General features: G+C 52.2%; 1 protein-coding gene across 1 annotated transcript; it reads right to left on the reverse strand.

The window, feature by feature from the left end:
• Nucleotides 1–311: 311 nt before the first annotated feature.
• Nucleotides 312–13598, reverse strand: IGFBP4 (insulin like growth factor binding protein 4). Its single transcript, XM_044248029.1, has 4 exons — nt 12902–13598; nt 5428–5585; nt 4577–4711; nt 312–2661 (listed from the first exon to the last, which is right to left on the reverse strand). Exons 1-4 carry the CDS (start codon nt 13248–13250, stop codon nt 2527–2529), a joined length of 777 nt encoding a protein of 258 aa, XP_044103964.1. The 5' UTR covers nt 13251–13598; the 3' UTR covers nt 312–2526.
• Nucleotides 13599–17880: the final 4282 nt, after the last annotated feature.

Genomic DNA, 17880 nt, shown 5'->3' on the forward strand with positions numbered 1-17880 from the left:
ACACCCACACCCAGGACACATGCGTTCACACCTCACCTTGTATATTCGCTTCGTGTATTCAGAAGTAGCACTTTGCTGTATTTACACACGTGCGTGCACCCACACTCAAACCCACACACACAGGTACCACAAATATGCAGATATAACAAAGGTTCATCCCAGGCCACATATGCAGCTACTTCCCAAGCAGATCCAGCTCTTTTTGGAGGCCCACGAAGGGAAAAGGACCTCTTAGTACTCACTACCAATGGTACCAGGGGTAGAGCATGGAGAAGGGGGGCTGGATAAAGAAGGGAAATTTAAAGAGATGCTTTAGGGAAAGAGATACTCTCTCTACATTTATTTGCTTTAAGGACCTAAAACTTAATTGTCAGCCTACACCTACCTCCCACCCCAACATGCCTTGGCCTCAGCCCAGGAAGTAGGGGGCTCCATGAACGGGGGTCAGGGGGCCCAGGTCACTTTGTTCTTTAATCTCCTACTGCTGGCAGTGGCTTGCGGTGCCTCAGGGAGACCAGATGGCTGCGGGATGCTGTCACTGAGGCAGAGCTAGAGAGATGAGGATTGCAGGCCCAGATTTAAGATACAGACAGCACAGGGGCCAATTCATCAGGAGCCAGAGAATTTAAAGTCTGAGAGTGCCTCTGGAATTGGAAAGGGGCTAGGAATCCAGAAGACAACCCAACAGGAGGGAACCCCTTTCCCCCACCCCTGCAGAGCACAGCAGACTTGGTGCACAGGCTGCCTATGACCACCTGAGAAGGGGCCCCCACCCAGGAGATCAGCGTACACACACACACACACAGAGCACAGAAGTGGTGGAGAGGGGTGACCAGAAATCCAGTCATACCACATGGGCACCAATTCTGGGTCTGGCCCCAAGAGCCCACAGCCTGCCGAACTCAGGACAGCAAAATCAAAGATGCCCCTACTCCCAATCTCTCAGAATCAAATAACGACACAACCACCCCATTAAGGAATCTAGGCAGCAAGAGCTATGGAATATATTGGAGCTTTCCCCCTTCCCTCAACTTCAGGGAAGTGCCTCCCCACTAAATTAATACATCAAAGCCAGATGCAAATCCAATCTGCCTGATGCCCTAGGAAATACCCAGGCTTCACACACCATATGATCCCAGAAATAGCTCTGGTCCAGCAGGGCTGTCCTTGCTTGCCTTCCTTCAGAAGCCATTATTTGCCCACCAGGAGTCTGAACACAGACAGTATGACTTTGGGGACAGGGAAGCTCCCTAGAAGGAGACTGCAGGGAAGAGGAGGGTGAATTGGTTGACTCTGCAATCCTCTTACCATGTAGGATAGGTTTAGGGACCACATGATGACCCCCCCTTCCCACCCCTGGTGCATCTCTGTCTCTAATTATAAATAAATCAACCAAACACAATTGTCTAGATTTTTTTGTTTGTTTGTTTTGTTCTGTTTTGTTAAAAAAAAAAAAAAAAAAAAGACAAGACATCATGGCCAACTGGTAGGTCCCTAAGTCTCCTTCCATCCAGTCAAGTCAGAAATGCCTGGAGGATAGGGAGGTATAGGGAAGGAGGCAAAGCCACAGGCAGTGAGCCACTGGAAGGAGTCATCCTGGTGACTTTGTGACTGTGACCCCAAACAGGGGAGGAAGCAAGACCCTAGACAAGTCCTTTACCCCCCAGCATGTGTGTCCTCTGTTCCATCTGGCACATGCAGTCCCATTGTGTATTCTTTCCACCCACTCTGAATATTCAGAAATGGGCCCCACCTCCCCAGCCCTCTATCCTGCACAACTGCTTCTGACCTTCTTCCCTCCCCGACATCAGGGTCTGGGCAGCCAGGCAACAAACCATGTGACACACCAGACCCAAAGGTGGGCTTGTCTTATAGGTCCTTCCCCATGGAGGGGTCTGGGGAAGAGAAGAAGGGGAGCCTGGAAGGTTTGAGCTTTGGAAGTGGGTCTGGACTCCTGACCATTGAATCATCTGCCACCCCACACTTTCCCTACGGCCTCTACCCTCTGACTAAATTGAGGGGAAGGACAATGATAGTACAAGGTACAAAAGTCAAGGTACATGTCTACTTTGCTTCTCTGATTCTGGAAATGGGACTTCTCTTCCCCCACAAGCTTGTGCTCAGCTTATAAGAAGTGGCCTCACATGCCCAAATCAAACAAAGTCAATATAAGAGCCCCCAGGACTAAAAACCTAGAGCTGGCATGTATATGTTGTCAATAAGTGTTTTTAGATGGCTGAATGAATGAATGATTGAATGAATGAATCCAGGATCAATTTGGAGACACACCAGGGCTCCCCGTTGCCACTCTTAGACCTCTCTGACTATCTAAGCCCAAAGATACCACTAGGCTTTGGCTCACCCCAAGGGCGCACCCATGCACACACACATACACACACACAGAGAAAGGGAAACTTCTGGGCCAGAGACAGAGCTAAGACTCAGACCCAGGCTCCAGGTCAGCTCTATAGCCTCTAGGGGCTGGGGGCAGCAGGGGGCACTGAGCCCCCTGCCTCCTGGCAGGGCTCACTCGCGAAAGCTGTCAGCCAACTGGTGGCAGTCCAGCTCCCCTTTTGGCTCCAGGCCCCCCGGAAGCTTCACTCCCGTCTTCCGGTCCACACACCAGCACTTGCCGCGCTGCCCATCTAAGGCCGGGTGACACTGCCAAGACAAGGGTGTGAGAGGTCAGTTCCCAGGCAGCCTGCCCCAGTCCCACCCCAGCCCAAGTCAGACAGCTGATCCCAGATGGCTTCTGAGGGCAGAGGCTCTTTCATGAGTTCATGGAGTAGACAGAGCTTGGCCAAGAAATGAAGGTTGTCTCAGGGGCCAGCATTGGTCTAGGGATAAAGGGCTCAAGTGTCAGAATGTTCAGTGGGATAAAAACTGGGGGAAGAAAACACATAGAACTATACAACACGAAGAGTGAACCCTAAGGTAACTTATGGACCAATTTTAGTTCCTTAATTTGTGGTAGCATATGTACCACACTAAACCAAGACGTTAACAGGAGAAACTGGGGGTGAGGAGTAGATAGGAATCCTGTACTTTCTGCTTGATTTTTCTGTAAACCTAAAACTGCTCTAGAAAATAAAGTCTATGGGGTGCCTGGGTGGCTCAGTGGTTTAAGCCTCTGCCTTCGGCTCGGGTCATGATCTCAGGGTCCTGGGATCGAGCCCCACATCGGGTTCTCTGCTCAGCAGGGAGCCTGCTTCCCCCTCTCTCTCTGCCTGCCTCTCTGACTACTTGTGATCTCTCTCTATCAAATAAATAAATTTTTAAAAAATCTTTAAAAAAAAAAAAAGAAAAGAAAGTCTATTAGCTTTTTTTAATGAGGGAAAAACATTTTTAGAAATTGGTCAAGGATGGGGTTGCCTGGGTGGCTCAGTCGGCTGTGCATCTACTATTGGTTTTGGCTCAGGTCATGATCTCAGGGTTTGGAGATGGTGCCCTGCGTGGGGTTCCTGAGATTCTCTCTCTCTTTCCCTGTCTCTTTCCCCCTCCCCCTGCGCTTGCTTGCACTCTCTCTCAAATAAATAAATAAATAGAATTATTTAAATAAATAAATAGAATTATTTATCTATTTATTTATTTTTAATGGGACAAAGATAAAATTGGTGTTGGGATAAAGCTTGCAGGTAGGTTTGGCACTGGTTTGAGAGGCCCTTTTTGGTTCTGCCCTTATAACCTCCTCATGCCATCCTGGGATTTGCAGACCTGGGAGCAGCCCTGCTTTTCCTATCTAGGTGTCGAGCCCACTTTGTGGATCTATCTATAGAGCACAGAGAATATATGTATCTATGCCCACAAAGAGCTGGAGAAAGACCCAGGCCAGGACTCCCCAGATCACACCCAGTATAAGGCTCTGCCCAGATGTGCCACCCTGCCAAGTAAGCCCACCTCTTACAGGTCAGAGTTGGGGCTGAGGCAAGCCAACCTTGTCAAATATCCTAGCCTCCTGCGGGCTTATGAGAGGAACCCATGTTCCAAGGGAATGAGGGAGTATGGAGGTTCCTGCATTCGTATTTTCTCTCCTGTCCCACTCCTTTCTCTGCTTCCATCCAAAGCTCCCTTTCCCAGCTGTCAGATCTGGCTTTACCTCCGTCCTGGCTGTACCCCAGGTGGTTTAGGGGGAAAGGGCAGGCTGAATTTCCTCCTTAAAATCTTCACGACTGAGCCCCTCCATCCCCAAATGAAACCTGAGACATTCTGTGGCAAAGGAGAACTACTCATAGGACGGAGTACAGTACAGGGAGTGAGAGAGTGTGGGGAGGTAGAGGTTGGCAGGAGTGCTAAGTGGTAGATCCAGAGGTGATGGAAATAACCCTGGATGGGGAGGCAGGACAGCTGGTCTGCCGTTAACTCAAGCTGTGACTTTGGGCCTCAGTTTCCTCATCTCCAAAATGAGTGCGGTGGGCAAAATAAGCTGAAACTGTAAGGCTGGGGGAGGGTCCAAGGGGTTAGGTGTAGGTGGGAAAGTTCCCTTTCCTGAGATCTCCATCCTGGACCATCTCGTGGAGAGACCAGGCATGCCCCAAGAGCTGAAGTCAGGATGGAGCCAGCGGGGATGAAGACCCACCTGCTTCGGGTGGAAGTTGCCATTGCGATCGCAGTTGGGAATGGGGATGATGTAGAGGTCCTCGTGGGTGCGGCTCTGTGAGGCGGCCAGCCGCTCCAGGGCCCGGTGCAGCTCACTCTGGCAGGAGCCCTGGGGCTAGAGGAAGGGAGAATGAAACCGCTTAGCAGAAGGGAGAGAGGCAGGAAGACCGAGGCTGGGGGTCAGATCAGAACTAAAGGCCCAGAGGCCAGGCAGGACCCAGTGTTCAGGGGACCCTGGTGAATAGAGCAGGACACTAACGAGAGGATCCTGAGCCAAAGAGCTTCTAAAAAGGAAGGGTGTGAATGGAAGGGACCTTGTAGGGGAAAGTGGCTGTGGAAACCAATGGAGATGGTTGGGAAGGGAATGATTTCTAAGCAGGAGGGATAGCGGACATCATACAATTAACAACTTGGTAAGAGCTGGGCATGGATCCATCAGAACCATTCATCAGAAAGGACATTAGCCAGACAGTGGGGCAGGGTCTCCAGGCCCCCTGCTGCGGCCAGCGTTAACCCCTTAGTTACTGAAAAAGTCTGCATGGAGAATCCAAGAGAAGAAACACCAGGAAGCTTGGAGCAACCACTATTTTTACACAACAGTACGGAAGTATTTCAGTACTTAACAATTACTTCCACTGCAGCAACATGTATAACTGACGAACAGGAAAGGAAGTTCAAGGAAAGGAATGAGGATTGTCTGGGTCCTGATGATGCGTTCTATGTGCCTCTTGCACACAGTTTGGCATCCAGTGAACATTTACTGAATAAACATAATCCAGATCTAGTGGGGAAGGGTGTGCACATGTGCATTTGTAGGTCAGAGGTCCTCACCACAGGCCGAGCTTCCTCCCGGGGCACCCCGATGACCTTCATCTTGCCCCCGCTGGTGCTGCGGTCTCGAATTTTGGCGAAGTGCTTCTGCAGGCACCTGCGGTCATGGGCGCTGCAGGGACTGAAGCTGTTGTTGGGGTGGTCACCCTCATCCTTGTCTGCAGTCAGGCCGAGACAGGGAGATGTCAGCACTGGGAAAGGACAGGGCAGCACACCCACCCAGCCTCCCACCTTGCTTTTCTCTTGGGGATTCTCCAGCCTGGTTCTGGGAAAGAATAGGGACCTTGGAGTTGCGGGGCGGGGGGGGGGGGGATGATGAAAGCAACACCCTCGTCTCCTCCCCATTCTCCTGGGATTTCCTCAGGAGAATATTCTTCTTAAAGTCCTTGACTTGTCCCTCACCCCACCCAGTCCAGCCCTCAGATGAGTCACCAGCTGCAGCTGCGCAGACAACAGGAGTGTCCCCCTGAGCCCTGCAGGGAGGTCTAAGGCAGGCAGGAGCCACCAGATCTCACACCCTCTTCCATTCAGCCCCTCCTACCATCCCTCACTCCGTCTGCTCTCTTTTCCTGTCTCCTGTCCTGTTCTTTTCAGCATCTGGCTGAGCCAACCAGGGGATCCTCAGATCTGTTGGCTCTGCTACCCCTCTTCCACATGGCCAAAATCAGAATTTCCATGAGTGATGAGAAATCTGGCCCCAAAGGCGCTCCCCACTGGCTGGCTGAACAGGAGAGAAGAAGCGGGAGTGGGTGTGTATGTCTACATCTGAAAGTGGGAGTCCGTGCCGTGTGTGACACACTGTGTGGCCGCAGGACCAAAGACACCCTCACACCTCGCTTCAGTTCCCCCACCCCAATTTCTTCCGTCCTTAGACTTTGGACTCCATCCGAAGTCCATGTCTATTGCCCAGAGCCAGGGCACTGGGGATGTGGAGATGGGGGTGGTGAGGCTCGACCTGCACACTCTCCCTGGGATCTCCTGAAGACTCTATCTGAACTCAAGAATAACCCGATCCCGAAGTCCCAGAATCCTAACCACTATTCCAACCTCCAGGCAGCCAAAACCGGGATTCAGGGCTGAGCTGGAGAAAGGTTGCAAGACCTCTCTGCAGATCAGAGTCACCTCTAAAATGCTTGGGCTTGGCAGCTTGCTGCTGGCCTGAATGCAAAGCCCCTGCCAGCATTCCAGATGTTGGCAGCCAGACAGAAGGTTACATCTGGTTTGCGTCAGGATTTTTTTCCTGAGGAGTTAGCAGGTTCCTCCACACATGGCAGCAGTCCCAGAGCTGCCTCTGGGTCAAATGGTATTTTTCCGTCTAGCCAAAGTTAGTTGGGGGGTTAGTTCTCTTTTTATTCTCCTAGTTCTGGCGGTGTGGGGGGAAGCAAGTAGATAAAGGGAAACCAGGCAAGGAGGAATCTAGACTTTCAGAAAGTCTTTGTCAAGATTCCATACCCAAAGGTTATTTATAAAATTGAGTCACCAAGGATGGGAAGGTTTTGTCATGGGTGGAGGGCGGGTTTAGAAAGAATCAAAGGTAAGGAATAAATGAAGCAGATAGATATACTCTGTCCTTCTGCATATTTAACATCCCAAGAAAGACAGTCCAGAGGGGACTCGTCTCAGAGATGACATCAAGTTCTTAAGGGTCAACCGAAGATTATCCACTAGAGCAAGACCTCCCAGCGATGTGGGCAGTAAAAGATGTGGGTAAATTTCGGAAGGCCAGGATTGTCAAGGGAGCCATAAGAAGATGGACCCCAAACCTTGGTCAGAACCAGAGAAAAGATCTGGGATCCAGGCTCTACCCTAAAGACCCTCCCAAGGAACCTTTCTGGCCAAAAGGCCCAGAATAGCCAGCGATCCCTGCCCCTGCACCCACCTTGCACAAAAGCATAAGACTTTTGGAAGAGCTCACAGTGTTGCAGGGGTGTAGGTTGGAGGTAGATAATGGAGAAGAGGAAATGGAAGAAATAAAAGAATTAAAGCCAAATTTTGAAACAACAGAGGCTGAGCTGAGCTGAGCCATGGACAAAAGCACCACCATTTTACCCGGAAATGACTGGAAGGAATCAAAAGGACTCATGTGCCGCAGCCCATGATGCTAATTCAAGCGGCACCCTTGGAACCTGGAAAAGGTTTTGGTCTTTCCTTTAAGCTTGCTTTCTTTTCATGGCCATAAAGGGAAGCACTACTTTGCACAATAACACTTGTTTCTCTTGGTAAGTGGGCAGAATGTTCTCAGGTTCAAGAAGTAAGCAAGAGTTTTCTTAACAAACGGAGGTAGAGAGTCTCCCATCCTGAAAGTGTGGCCCATCAGAGTGGTAAAGGCCTCAAGAACCTAGAGATCTGGAGTAGAAATGTAACCGCAACTAGGCTTTCCAACATTGAGTTTCCATGAGTTGAAGTTCACAAATGACTAACTCCTGGGGGTTATTAATGAATATATGGAATATTTTTTCCCTTAACTTAGGAGGCATGATGAAGGAGAACAACTGTTGGAGGCGTCTGGGTAGCTCAGTTGGTTAAGCAGCTGAGCATCTGGCTCTTGGTTTTGGCTTATGTCATGATCTCAGGGTTGTGAGATCAAACCCCAAATAGGGGTAGGACTCTGCACTCAGCACATAGTCTGTTTGGGGTTTTCTCTTTCTCCCTCTCTCTCTGATTGTGGATGCTGTCTCTCTCTCTCTCTCTCTCACTGAAACCTGGAGCTCTATGGGCCATAGGGCAAGGCTGGAAGCATAGCTTATGCTCTTGTGTGGGTAGGGCCCCATGTCACACTAAGGGGGTTATCTGGGAAAGCTAAGCAGGCAGTGTGCCTGGCCTCCCCTTCCTTGGTTTCCCCACTTTTTTGTTGTTGCTAGGCCAACTTCCTTTTTTATTTTTTGAAGAACTGAAGAATCCTACAAGCCTCCAAAATACACATACTTGAGTCCAGATACTCATCCATGCCATACTTGGACCCTTCCTGTCCAAGAACAGACTGCTTCACCCCACCAAAAGGGCACTCCACAGAGGAGATCAGTCCTTCATTAACACCAAGCAGGCCAACTTCCAGCTGCTCTGCCACTCTGCAGATCTGGTCCCGGTCTGTCCCTACCTCGAGTCTAAGCTCAGGGAAGAATACACCAGAGAGGAAGAGTAGCTGCTCACTTACTCTCACAGGCACACAGGTACACAGAGTATATCCGTATCTTCCCACTCGGACACAGACAGGCCAGGATTCAAGAACCACAAACATATACAAACAATCACGTGTCCGGGCACACTGGTCCACACAGGCACACCCACATACACTTGGTCACCTTGACCCTGCCCTGGGCAGAGACACAGAGACTGGGGGCAGGGCACTCTGCCTGCTCTATCGCTTGTTGACTTTCCATTTAATCTGTAACTTCTCCTTGCTCAGCCTTGCTTAGCAGGCGGACTGAGGATCCACCCCAGGATCCACCCCTAGACACTGGATTTGGGAGGGTGAGGGTCATTGTAACCTTGGGCCTCTGAAAAATGTTAACCTTCCACTCTCCAAAGCTGGCTAAATTCTTGCTACTTCCCCGCTCACTCAGGAATTCCATCCCTCTGGTCGTGCTCAGCCAGGTGGAGCCCTCAATCCCTGTGGGTCCCCCAGAGTCAGACCCAGCCCCCTGAAAGATCTGACTTTCAGACTTCTAAAAGGCTTATTTAGGGGGTGGGACTTCCAAGGTGGGCCAGGTCATCTCCTCCAGCCCCTGCGTGGAGCTAGGCCAACAAATGCAACCACAATGCAAACCTTGGTCTTTGCTCTAGCAACTAGGTGCCCAGACAGAGAAAAGACTTCACAGCTTTGGCACCAATGGCTGAAAAGTTCATGGTCAAAGCTAGAGGATTTCCTCTTTCTGGAAGCCTGATTCCAACCCCATGATTCCTCCTCAACTCCAGCCCCCATCCCCTTCAAGACACCCAGGGTGAGGCTGTGACGTAGGTGGGCCCAGCCACCCAGACACAGGCGTTTCAGCTCACCCCCCCTACCCTGCAAGAAAGGCTTTTTCTTTCTTCCCCTGGACTCCCTCTAGAGAAACCAAGATCACCCATCCCAAGTACCCAGCCCTTGTGCTCGCTTCGGCAGCACATATACCAAGTACCCAGCCCTTACTTCAAGGTCAAGTTCAGAAGGCGTCCCCTTCACCATCATGCCACGCTGCTTGCCTCAGACTGAAGGAAAGCTGATCTGTTCTTCCCTTGTTTACATCATCAAAAAGGACCAAGTTCCTCCCCACCCCCCTCAACAACTCTGAATGTCCCCTACTTTGCTCAGTTGCCCTAATGTCCCTCAAAAATCCCAGCATCAGAGGAGGATTTAAGTTTGGACCAAAATCTTCTCAGCTTCTTCTTCTTCTTCACCATCCTCATCATGGCTCTAACTGATGAAGCTCTTACTCCATGCCAGACACCCCAAGCCTGTGAGGCAGGTCCCGCTGTCATCTCTATTTTACAGATGAGGAAATGCAGCAGCCTGGGTGGAGGGGAAGGAGGACAGACTTATCCCTGCAGCTCCTATGTCTTTAAATGGAAAGACTCCTGATACCCGAGGCACCAATAATTCTGGCTTTGCCAATACTAAAGAAAAAATGTTAAGCAGCCATGCTCCTCCCCCTACCTCCCCCAAGGCACAGAACTTCTGGGAAGGCCCTGTTCCCATGACATGACTGAATTCCCAGTACTGAAGTAAGGGGGACAATATTTGCTGCGTTGACTAAAAATTAACCCAGTCTGTCTGTGCCCTAACCCTGTCCCAGAGAGACCCAGGAGCACAGTTTAGGAGCTCCCCAGTCCAAGCACCGATCTTCGTACTGTCCACTCCCCCAGATTCCATGAGTCAAGGGTCAGTCCACTGATGCAGAGTTTTGGACTTCTGACGCACACGTCCCTTCCCACCCCCACCTCTGGGGGCCTGAGCAGTGTTAACCCACAACATTTCCTGGCTCAGAAAGCTGGGACAGGAGGGCTATGGAGAGGTTAGGGGCAAAGGCTTAAGATGGAAGGAGGAAACCCGCTCCTGGGGCAAGTAGTAAGCAGCTGGACATAGCAGGCCAAGGGAAGGGACATGCCAAGTGATTGTCCGCTCCCAGTCACCTGCTGAAGCTTAGCTCTAAGAGGAAAAGGCAGAAAGAAGAGCCTGATACTCTCTGCCAAACTATTCCCAAGGCAAGAGGGTCCAAGTCTTGGGACCTAGGAGGGACACTGGCCTATTGACAGTGAAAGGTTAGAGAGAATAGTGGGGATAAGGGCTGAGCTCTGGCCATCTTGTCACACCAGAGACCCTGCAGGGCTATTGCACAACTCTAGGGGGCACCTTTCACATGGTGCGGGGGAAGCTTCTGTGATGACTAGGAGGTGAGAAGGCACGGACACAGCTTGCCGAGGAGGTACCAAGTTTTCCCCAGGGTTCTCCAGGCTTGCCCTTTCCCTCTCCAGATCTTCGCATACCCTGCATGGGTGGAGGACAGGCAAGGAGGGAGGGGGTGGGCATTAGAGACCTGGACCCTGTAATCCCAAGGGGACATAAAGACCAATTCACATGATGTCCACAGGGCAATCCACAGAACTTCATACCATTTCCCCCAAAGCCCCTAGGGGATTAGATTTTCCCCCACTACAGGATGAGGTGCTCCTGCTCAGCCAGGGAGGAAAGGGTACTCAAGACCCTCTGAGAGCTCTTTTGTCCTGAGTTCAAGTCAGTGAGAGAGGAGAAGCACCCATTCTAATCTGGTGCCAGATACAAACGCACTGGCCAGTGGAGGATGGAGATATGAAGGAAAGAGGTCCCATTATACTCAGGGAGCCAAGGGTTCAGCCCTCACTCCCAGTCTGGTCTGGTACCAGTTCCGCTCCTCTCCAGCATCTATGCCCCAGGATCAGTGCCTTACTTCCTCAGGACCACCACCCCTGCCCCCCGGCCCCCCAGCCCCCCACTTCCCAGATGTGTCGGGTGCCAGGCTGGCATTTCTCCTAGAATGTTTTTTGCTGACCCATCTCTCACTGCCTAAGGACAGGAAGGGCAGAGAGGCCTGAGGCCCAGACCCCTGGGGTCCACCTCCTTCCTGTTTTCCCTGCATCCTGCTTTCCTCCACTAACAAGCTGCAGAGGATTGAGGAAGTGGAACGGTCTGGGACCCGAGGCAGGAAGCTTGGGGCCAGAGTCCCAGCATCCGGACTGCAACAATGGAAGCTTCAAGCACCAGGAAAAGAGACAGACACAGACAGAGGCACAGGGAAAGCAAAACAGTCAGAGAGGGAACAAGAAACAGAGGCAGAGATACAGAAAAGCAGACAGAGAGAATCCAAAAGTAACAGAAAGCTAGGAACAAAGAACGAGAAACAGTGACAGAGACACAAAGAGAAAGAGCAACAGAAAGGGGCTGAGGAGAAAGTGAGAGAAGCAGGACAACAAAAGCAGAAAGGGAACATCATAGAGAAAGAGAAACTGATAACAGGCAGAAGACATTGAGGAAAGGAGAACTAAGGAGAACTCAGGCATGTTGGTAGTGAAACTAGAGGCGGAGAGATGTAGCAGGAAATAAAAGAATACGAAAGACTGAGAACGATTAGAAGGAGAAACTGAGAGGCTCACTGAAAAATGGAAAAAGAGAAAGTGTAAGAATGAGTTTAGAGCAAAGGGCCTTCTAATCCTCTCCCTCTCTCCCGCCTCCCCCTCTCCCTCTCTCTCCCCCTCTTTCTCCTTTCTCTACTCCCTATCCCACACCGTTAGGTTTCTACAGCTCTGGGCTGGGAGCCAAGACTTGCTTCTCTTCCGCCACCTCAGATGACACCTGCCAGGGGAGAGGAGCGGGGTGCCCATATACCAGAGCAGGATGAGGTGCCCAGGCCTGGCAGAGAGACCTCTGTCTTCCCAATACCTCTCAAACAGCTAGCTGAGCTGCCTAGGGGCTTTGGGGAGGGGCAACTCTGATGCCCCCCACCACCAAAGCCCCTCTGATTTGCATGTCCCACTCCACCCCACCCCACCTCAATGTCAAAAGGCTTCTTAGACCCCTTGGGTTTCAAGTGTGGCCAGGGTGAGGGACATTCCAGGATCAGGAACAGAAAGCGGCCACCACTGCCATCCCCATCCTCTAGTTATCTGACCCCAAGCCGCTCACTCGCAGGCTGCTGGCTGGACCAGGTCAGGCTATGTTCCACTCCTGCAGCAGCAGCAGCCAGGACTACCACCGAGACCTCTCTTCCCAAATAGGCACCCTTGGGAGGTTTGAGATGGAGGGCTGGGACGACAGTCTTCCTTGCTGGTGGCAACAGGCTGCTAGGGACTCTACAGCAGTTTCCCTGGGTGAGCCTGTCCCATGCCATTCCAGCCCTGCCAGGTACCTGTCTCCTTAACTCACGAAAGATTTTCAACGGCTTTTCGGACTAGCTTGAAAGGGAAAGGGGTGTCTAGGAGAGGAGAACACCAGGTAGGGCACGCAAGGACAGGGGCACCTTACCAGAGGGCTGCAGGCTTTCCTGGATGGCCTCGATCTCCGCCAGCTCCATGCACACACCCTGCCCATGCATCAGCGTGTGCAGGGGCTTCTCCACCCCCCGGGGCGGGTAGCAGCGCAGGCCCGAGCCGCAGCGAGGGGTATACACCCCGCAGGGCATCCCCTTGCCCAGGGCGCAAGTGGCGCAACAGCCGCAGCCAGGCTCCCGCACCAGCTCCTCGCAGCCCACGGGGGGGCGGCAGCGCGCCAGCTTCTCCTCGGAGCAGGGCGGGCAGTGGATGGCTTCGTCGCCCAGGCTCGGCCCGGGCCCGGCGGCCAGCAGCAGCGCGGCCACGAGGCAGAGGGGCAGCATGACCGAGCTAGGACGGGGGCGCGGGCGCGGGGCGCGGGAGCTGAGAACGCGCGCGCAGACTGGCAGCAGTTACCCAGGGAGACAGCGCCTGGCGCGCCTGGAGGACCCGACCCGGAGGGCGCGGGGAGACGGGGCGGCCCCGCGGGCGGACAGGGACGGAGCCAGGGAAGTTAGCAAGCGGACGGGAGGGGAGCGAGCCTGGCCGCCGATGCGCTGCGCCGCATCCTCGGCCGGGCCCAGGCGGCGGGCGGTGGGGCAGGGGGGGCAGGGGGCTGAGCGGCTGCTTGGGACCGGCTCCCCCGGACTTTATACCGGCCCCTGGCCACACCCCCAGAGCCTTCCCAGAGGTGGGGGAGCGGGGGCGCCAGGGGGAGAGGGAGAGGCGGCCGTTAGGGGGAGGGGGCGCTGTCCTGAGTCGCCGCCGCCGCCGCCGCTACAACATCTGAAAGTCCTTTTCTGCCGCAGAAGGAAGCGGAGCAGTTTGGAAGCCGTGCCAGGCGCCGAGAGCGCCTCTGAACCGGAGCCTGGGAGGGGAGAGAAAGGAGAGGAGACGCCAAGGGGCTGCTCTTTGGACCCCTCCTCCGACCTTGGAGGATTCCTCCCCTTCCCCGCCAAGGCGGCTGCAGCCCCACCCCCCGCCCTCCAAGAACGCGACCTCCTAGCCGAGACTCCCGGCTCCGCGATTCAGTCTCCAGGGCCAGAGTCCTTTCCACCCCCACCTAGTGCTTCCAGTCCCAACCACTGGAGACCAAGTCGGGTGAAGCGGGGAAAGGGAAGCAAGCACCCAACGAGGGACCCAGAAGGGCCTCATGGCCCTAAGAAGTTAGTAAGCTCTCTTCCCACTTGCCCTTCCAACTCCCCGCCCCGGCCGCGCGCGCCCTATCTCCCCAGGGCTCATCTGGGTCCTCCTGATCTGCTCTACCTTCCTGAGAACTGAATCCACCGAACTCCTGGAGAAGGAGGTGCCCAGCCTCTTCTTCCTCCAGGATGCTTGCTTCTACTGCCCGACTCCTTCCCCAGAGGAGGACTGGCTGGGGAGATTGCCACTCTCAGTGTGCAAACTATGCATAGCACAACTCCAGGGGGCAACATTTCTCTTGTGGGCATTGTAGGTTTGTGTAGCTGTTAAGACAGTTTTCCAGCAGAGGGCAGTCAAGCATTTCGAGGAAGGGGTGCCTTCTAATTCAGCCAGCATTGTGCGTGGGGCTGGCTAGGCCCTCTGTGATATCCTATTGGTGCCTGTTTCCCTCACTCTTCCCTCAGTCCTGCTGCGATCCAGAGAGCTGGAGTAACATTTGAGTAGAGACCCATCTCCTAGGTTCTCTTTCTGGTCCCGCAGGTACTCACCGGTCCTCCCCCACAAAGGCTTCTCCTGTCCTGGACCTAGTTTCAGAGTAAGAGTGCCTGTCAGGGCACAATCAGTGACCCACTGTGGACTTTTTTTTTTTTTTTTTTTTTTTTGGCTTGGCTTGGCTTGGCTTGGCTTGGCTTGGCTTGACTTAGCCTAGAAAGCGGCAAGGCAGCCAAGCCAAGTGCAGATCAGAGACTGTTTTCCTGCTTCCTACTTCCTTTCCCAAAGCAGCAGTCTTTCATTTCAGTCTCACAGCCGTTAGGCCCTCTCCTACTTTCTCCAAGTGTAGACTGTCCAGGTGATAGAAGGAAGAGAGGAGCTGGAAGCTGAACTTGCCTGGACAGAACCAAAAAGTTGCAAACTGACGGCACCTACTGGCAATCATCAAGACTGCAGAAGGTCTGGAGAGCTCTGGCAGGGGGCAAGATTGTACAATCCTCTCCCTGCCATCTCGCAGACATATTGGGGTCTCTTCTGTCTTGGAGCACAGCAAAGAGAGCCAGGATCCTCATGTCCCTGGGGGAAGCCCAGCCTGTCCCTGATTCAGAAAACTTCCCCCAGCCCTCTCCCCCTCAATCACCTTGAACCCAGTTCTGCCACCAACTTATTGTATGAAGTTGGACACCACTCCTTGGAGTGTGAATGTCCCTAACTGTAAAATAGAGGTAGGTCATCTCCACCTATTCTGCCTCTTAAAGCTCTTATGAGAGTAAAATGGGTTCAGAAAGGACAGTTCTGATACCAATGCCAGACTTGCCTCATAGACAGCGAACTTGGGAGAGCTAAAGACACTGGGACGCAGAGGAAGGCGTGCAGGAGAGGCTGGACTCAGAGCAAAAAAGTACCTGAAGTGAAGCATGAGTGCAGGTGTGAGAAATCCAGAAACGTTTCCAGATGAGACAGGTGCCCAGACCTCTACCCCAGCAACCCCCATCCATCTGCTGGTGCCCACCCACCACCCCACATCACCGTCTGGGATAATTCCAAGGAAGCAGAAAAATAGACATAAGTAGGCCATCCAAGCACCTCCCCATCATTCGTGCAACACATATTTACTGGACAGTGATTTGCGCAGGCTTTGTGCTACATACTGAGGACACAGAGATGACCAAGATCACTCTCTGCCTTCAAGGATCTCACTGCCTAGTGAGGGGGGACAGGCATATAAATAAAATGAACCTAAGAAGTGTGCAGGTGCCCTGGGAGACATTCGTGTGGGGCACCGTGGGGACCCAGACGCATAAGTGGTCAGTTCTACGACCAAGGCATGGAAAAACTTCACAGAGAAGGTGACTGATGAGCCAACCATCTGCCACGCTAGAGTAAAAAGCACTGGTATTAGCATTAGGCTGACCTGGATTCTAATCCCAGCTTTGCCACTGGACTCACTGGGGAATCTGAAACAAGTTACTCTGAGCTCACTGTTCTTACCTGGAAAATGGGGCTTTGTGATAAGAAAGATAAAAGCGTAAGAAGGGGAGAGAGAGAAAGACTGGATTGTGCAAATTGTCCAGCCTACAGGGGGCACTGAGTGTTTGCTCCTTCCTATCAGCCACCCTGCTAGAAACTAAGGATCTTTGTTGTCCTGCACCCCCCCATCTCCAGCCCCGGTGGACTGGAGGCTCTCAGAGGACTAGAGATTTAGTGTCCTCTTGGGCTTGCTGGTGTCTGGGGATAGGCTACCTAAAGGGCACAGGATTTGGAATGAGAAGACCTGGGTTCAAGTTGTAGCACAGCCACTTAAGAGCTATGTGACCTTGGATACCCACTTAATGTCTGGAAGGATCATTTCATCCTCTATTTTAAAAAGAGAAAAAAAAATTCTGAATTCAGTTCTTCTGTGTTTTTTACATGCTCCTGAAACAATGATATAACTTAAAAAATTAACCCTAAAAACATATAATAAAAATAAGAAAAAAAGAGCAAGAGAGAGGTAATTGGGCTTACCCCACAGGACAATTGCAAGAGAAAATGAGACAATGGATAAGAAAGGGTTCTGGAACCCAAGAAATGGGGTACAGAGGCTGCTCATTGATTTTCTCCAAATGATTGCTGCTTCCTTGAGGACTGAGAGCACCTCCAGGGGCCCCCGGAGACAGAAACATCGCCTTCCTTCCCTGTCATCTTTTCCAGCCCAGGGCTCTACCAGAAAAGGAACCTGTTTGGGGCACCGGGGTGGCTCAGTTGGAAGATCATGCAATTCTTGATTTCGAGATTGTGAGTTCCAGCCTCACATTGAATTACTGAAAAAGAAAATAAACTTTTTAAAAAGAAAAAGAACCCCTGCCTCCCTCTCTCATCCTTGTCTGTCCCTAAGCTCCTGGGTACTCAGGATGCCAGGAAGATGCTACGGATGGAGAAGTGAGAATGATCCCCACTCCCCGCCCACTTCTTCCAGCCCACAATCTCCTTGGCTTGTTGCTTAGAGTCTAATTAGGCTCCTTGTTTGTTCAGTTTCAAAACTCTACTGCGTTCAGGATGGGCTTCTTAGAGAATTGACAGTCATGCCTTCAGGGTACCCCCAATCTCATGGGCTTGTCCTATAGAGTGTCTTGTCTGATGGAGTAGGCAAAATATGAATAATAATGGAGGTTAACACTTAATGAGCTTGAGTCATGTGCTAGACGGTTCCAAGTGCTTCACGAGTGCACTTCACAACAATCTCATGAAGTAGGGGCTATCATTATCCCCTTTTTAAGACAGGGAAACTAAGGCACAGAAAGATATGTAACTTACTTAAGTCACACAGCAAGTAAGTCAAAGAACAGGGTTCTGAACCCCACCAGTCCGGCTCCAGAGTTTATATGATAAACCTTTATGTTTCACAGCCTTCCGAAATAGCTGTCAGAAGTATCACAAACAAATGCCAAGGGCAAAAGACTATTGTAGAGAGTGCAAGATGGGTGTAGGGGGTCAGAGTGGAGGAGGTGGTAGCAGAGAAATGGGCCCCAGGCCTCCCCATACCTTTGGCTTCCCAGCCCTTCCCTGGTTGCCCTGGACTTCCCACAGTGCCCAAACTGAGTAGGGGACTCAACTCCCCTCCATGTCTGCTGATGTCCAGACCCCAGGGAGAACATCCTTCACAGTCACTCCAGGTGTGAGCTGAGCAATGGCCCATCAGTACAGCTGCCTCCTTGTGCACCAGGGCCCCATACTTGGAGAGATCAGATCAAGAGAGCTAGAGTCTCCATAGAGATCCCACAGTGCAGAGGGAAATCTTGTTCAGGAGCTAGAGCCTGGATCCTTTCCTCAGGACAGGCTCCAGAAATGAACGCCCAG

The sequence above is a fragment of the Neovison vison genome, chromosome 5 (assembly GCF_020171115.1).
Source record: "Neovison vison isolate M4711 chromosome 5, ASM_NN_V1, whole genome shotgun sequence".
NCBI classification, from domain to species: domain Eukaryota; kingdom Metazoa; phylum Chordata; class Mammalia; order Carnivora; family Mustelidae; genus Neogale; species Neogale vison.

Coding starts and splice junctions, on each gene's coding strand:
- IGFBP4 (XM_044248029.1), bottom strand. CDS start 13,250: ATGCTGCCCCTCTGCCTCGTGGCCGCGCTGCTGCTGGCCGCCGGGCCC. Junction 4,712..5,427: donor GGGAGGAAGCTCGGCCTGTG/GTGAGGACCTCT, acceptor CCCTTCCTCTAG/CCCCAGGGCTCCTGCCAGAG. Junction 2,662..4,576: donor GCAACTTCCACCCGAAGCAG/GTGGGTCTTCAT, acceptor TTGTCTTGGCAG/TGTCACCCGGCCTTAGATGG.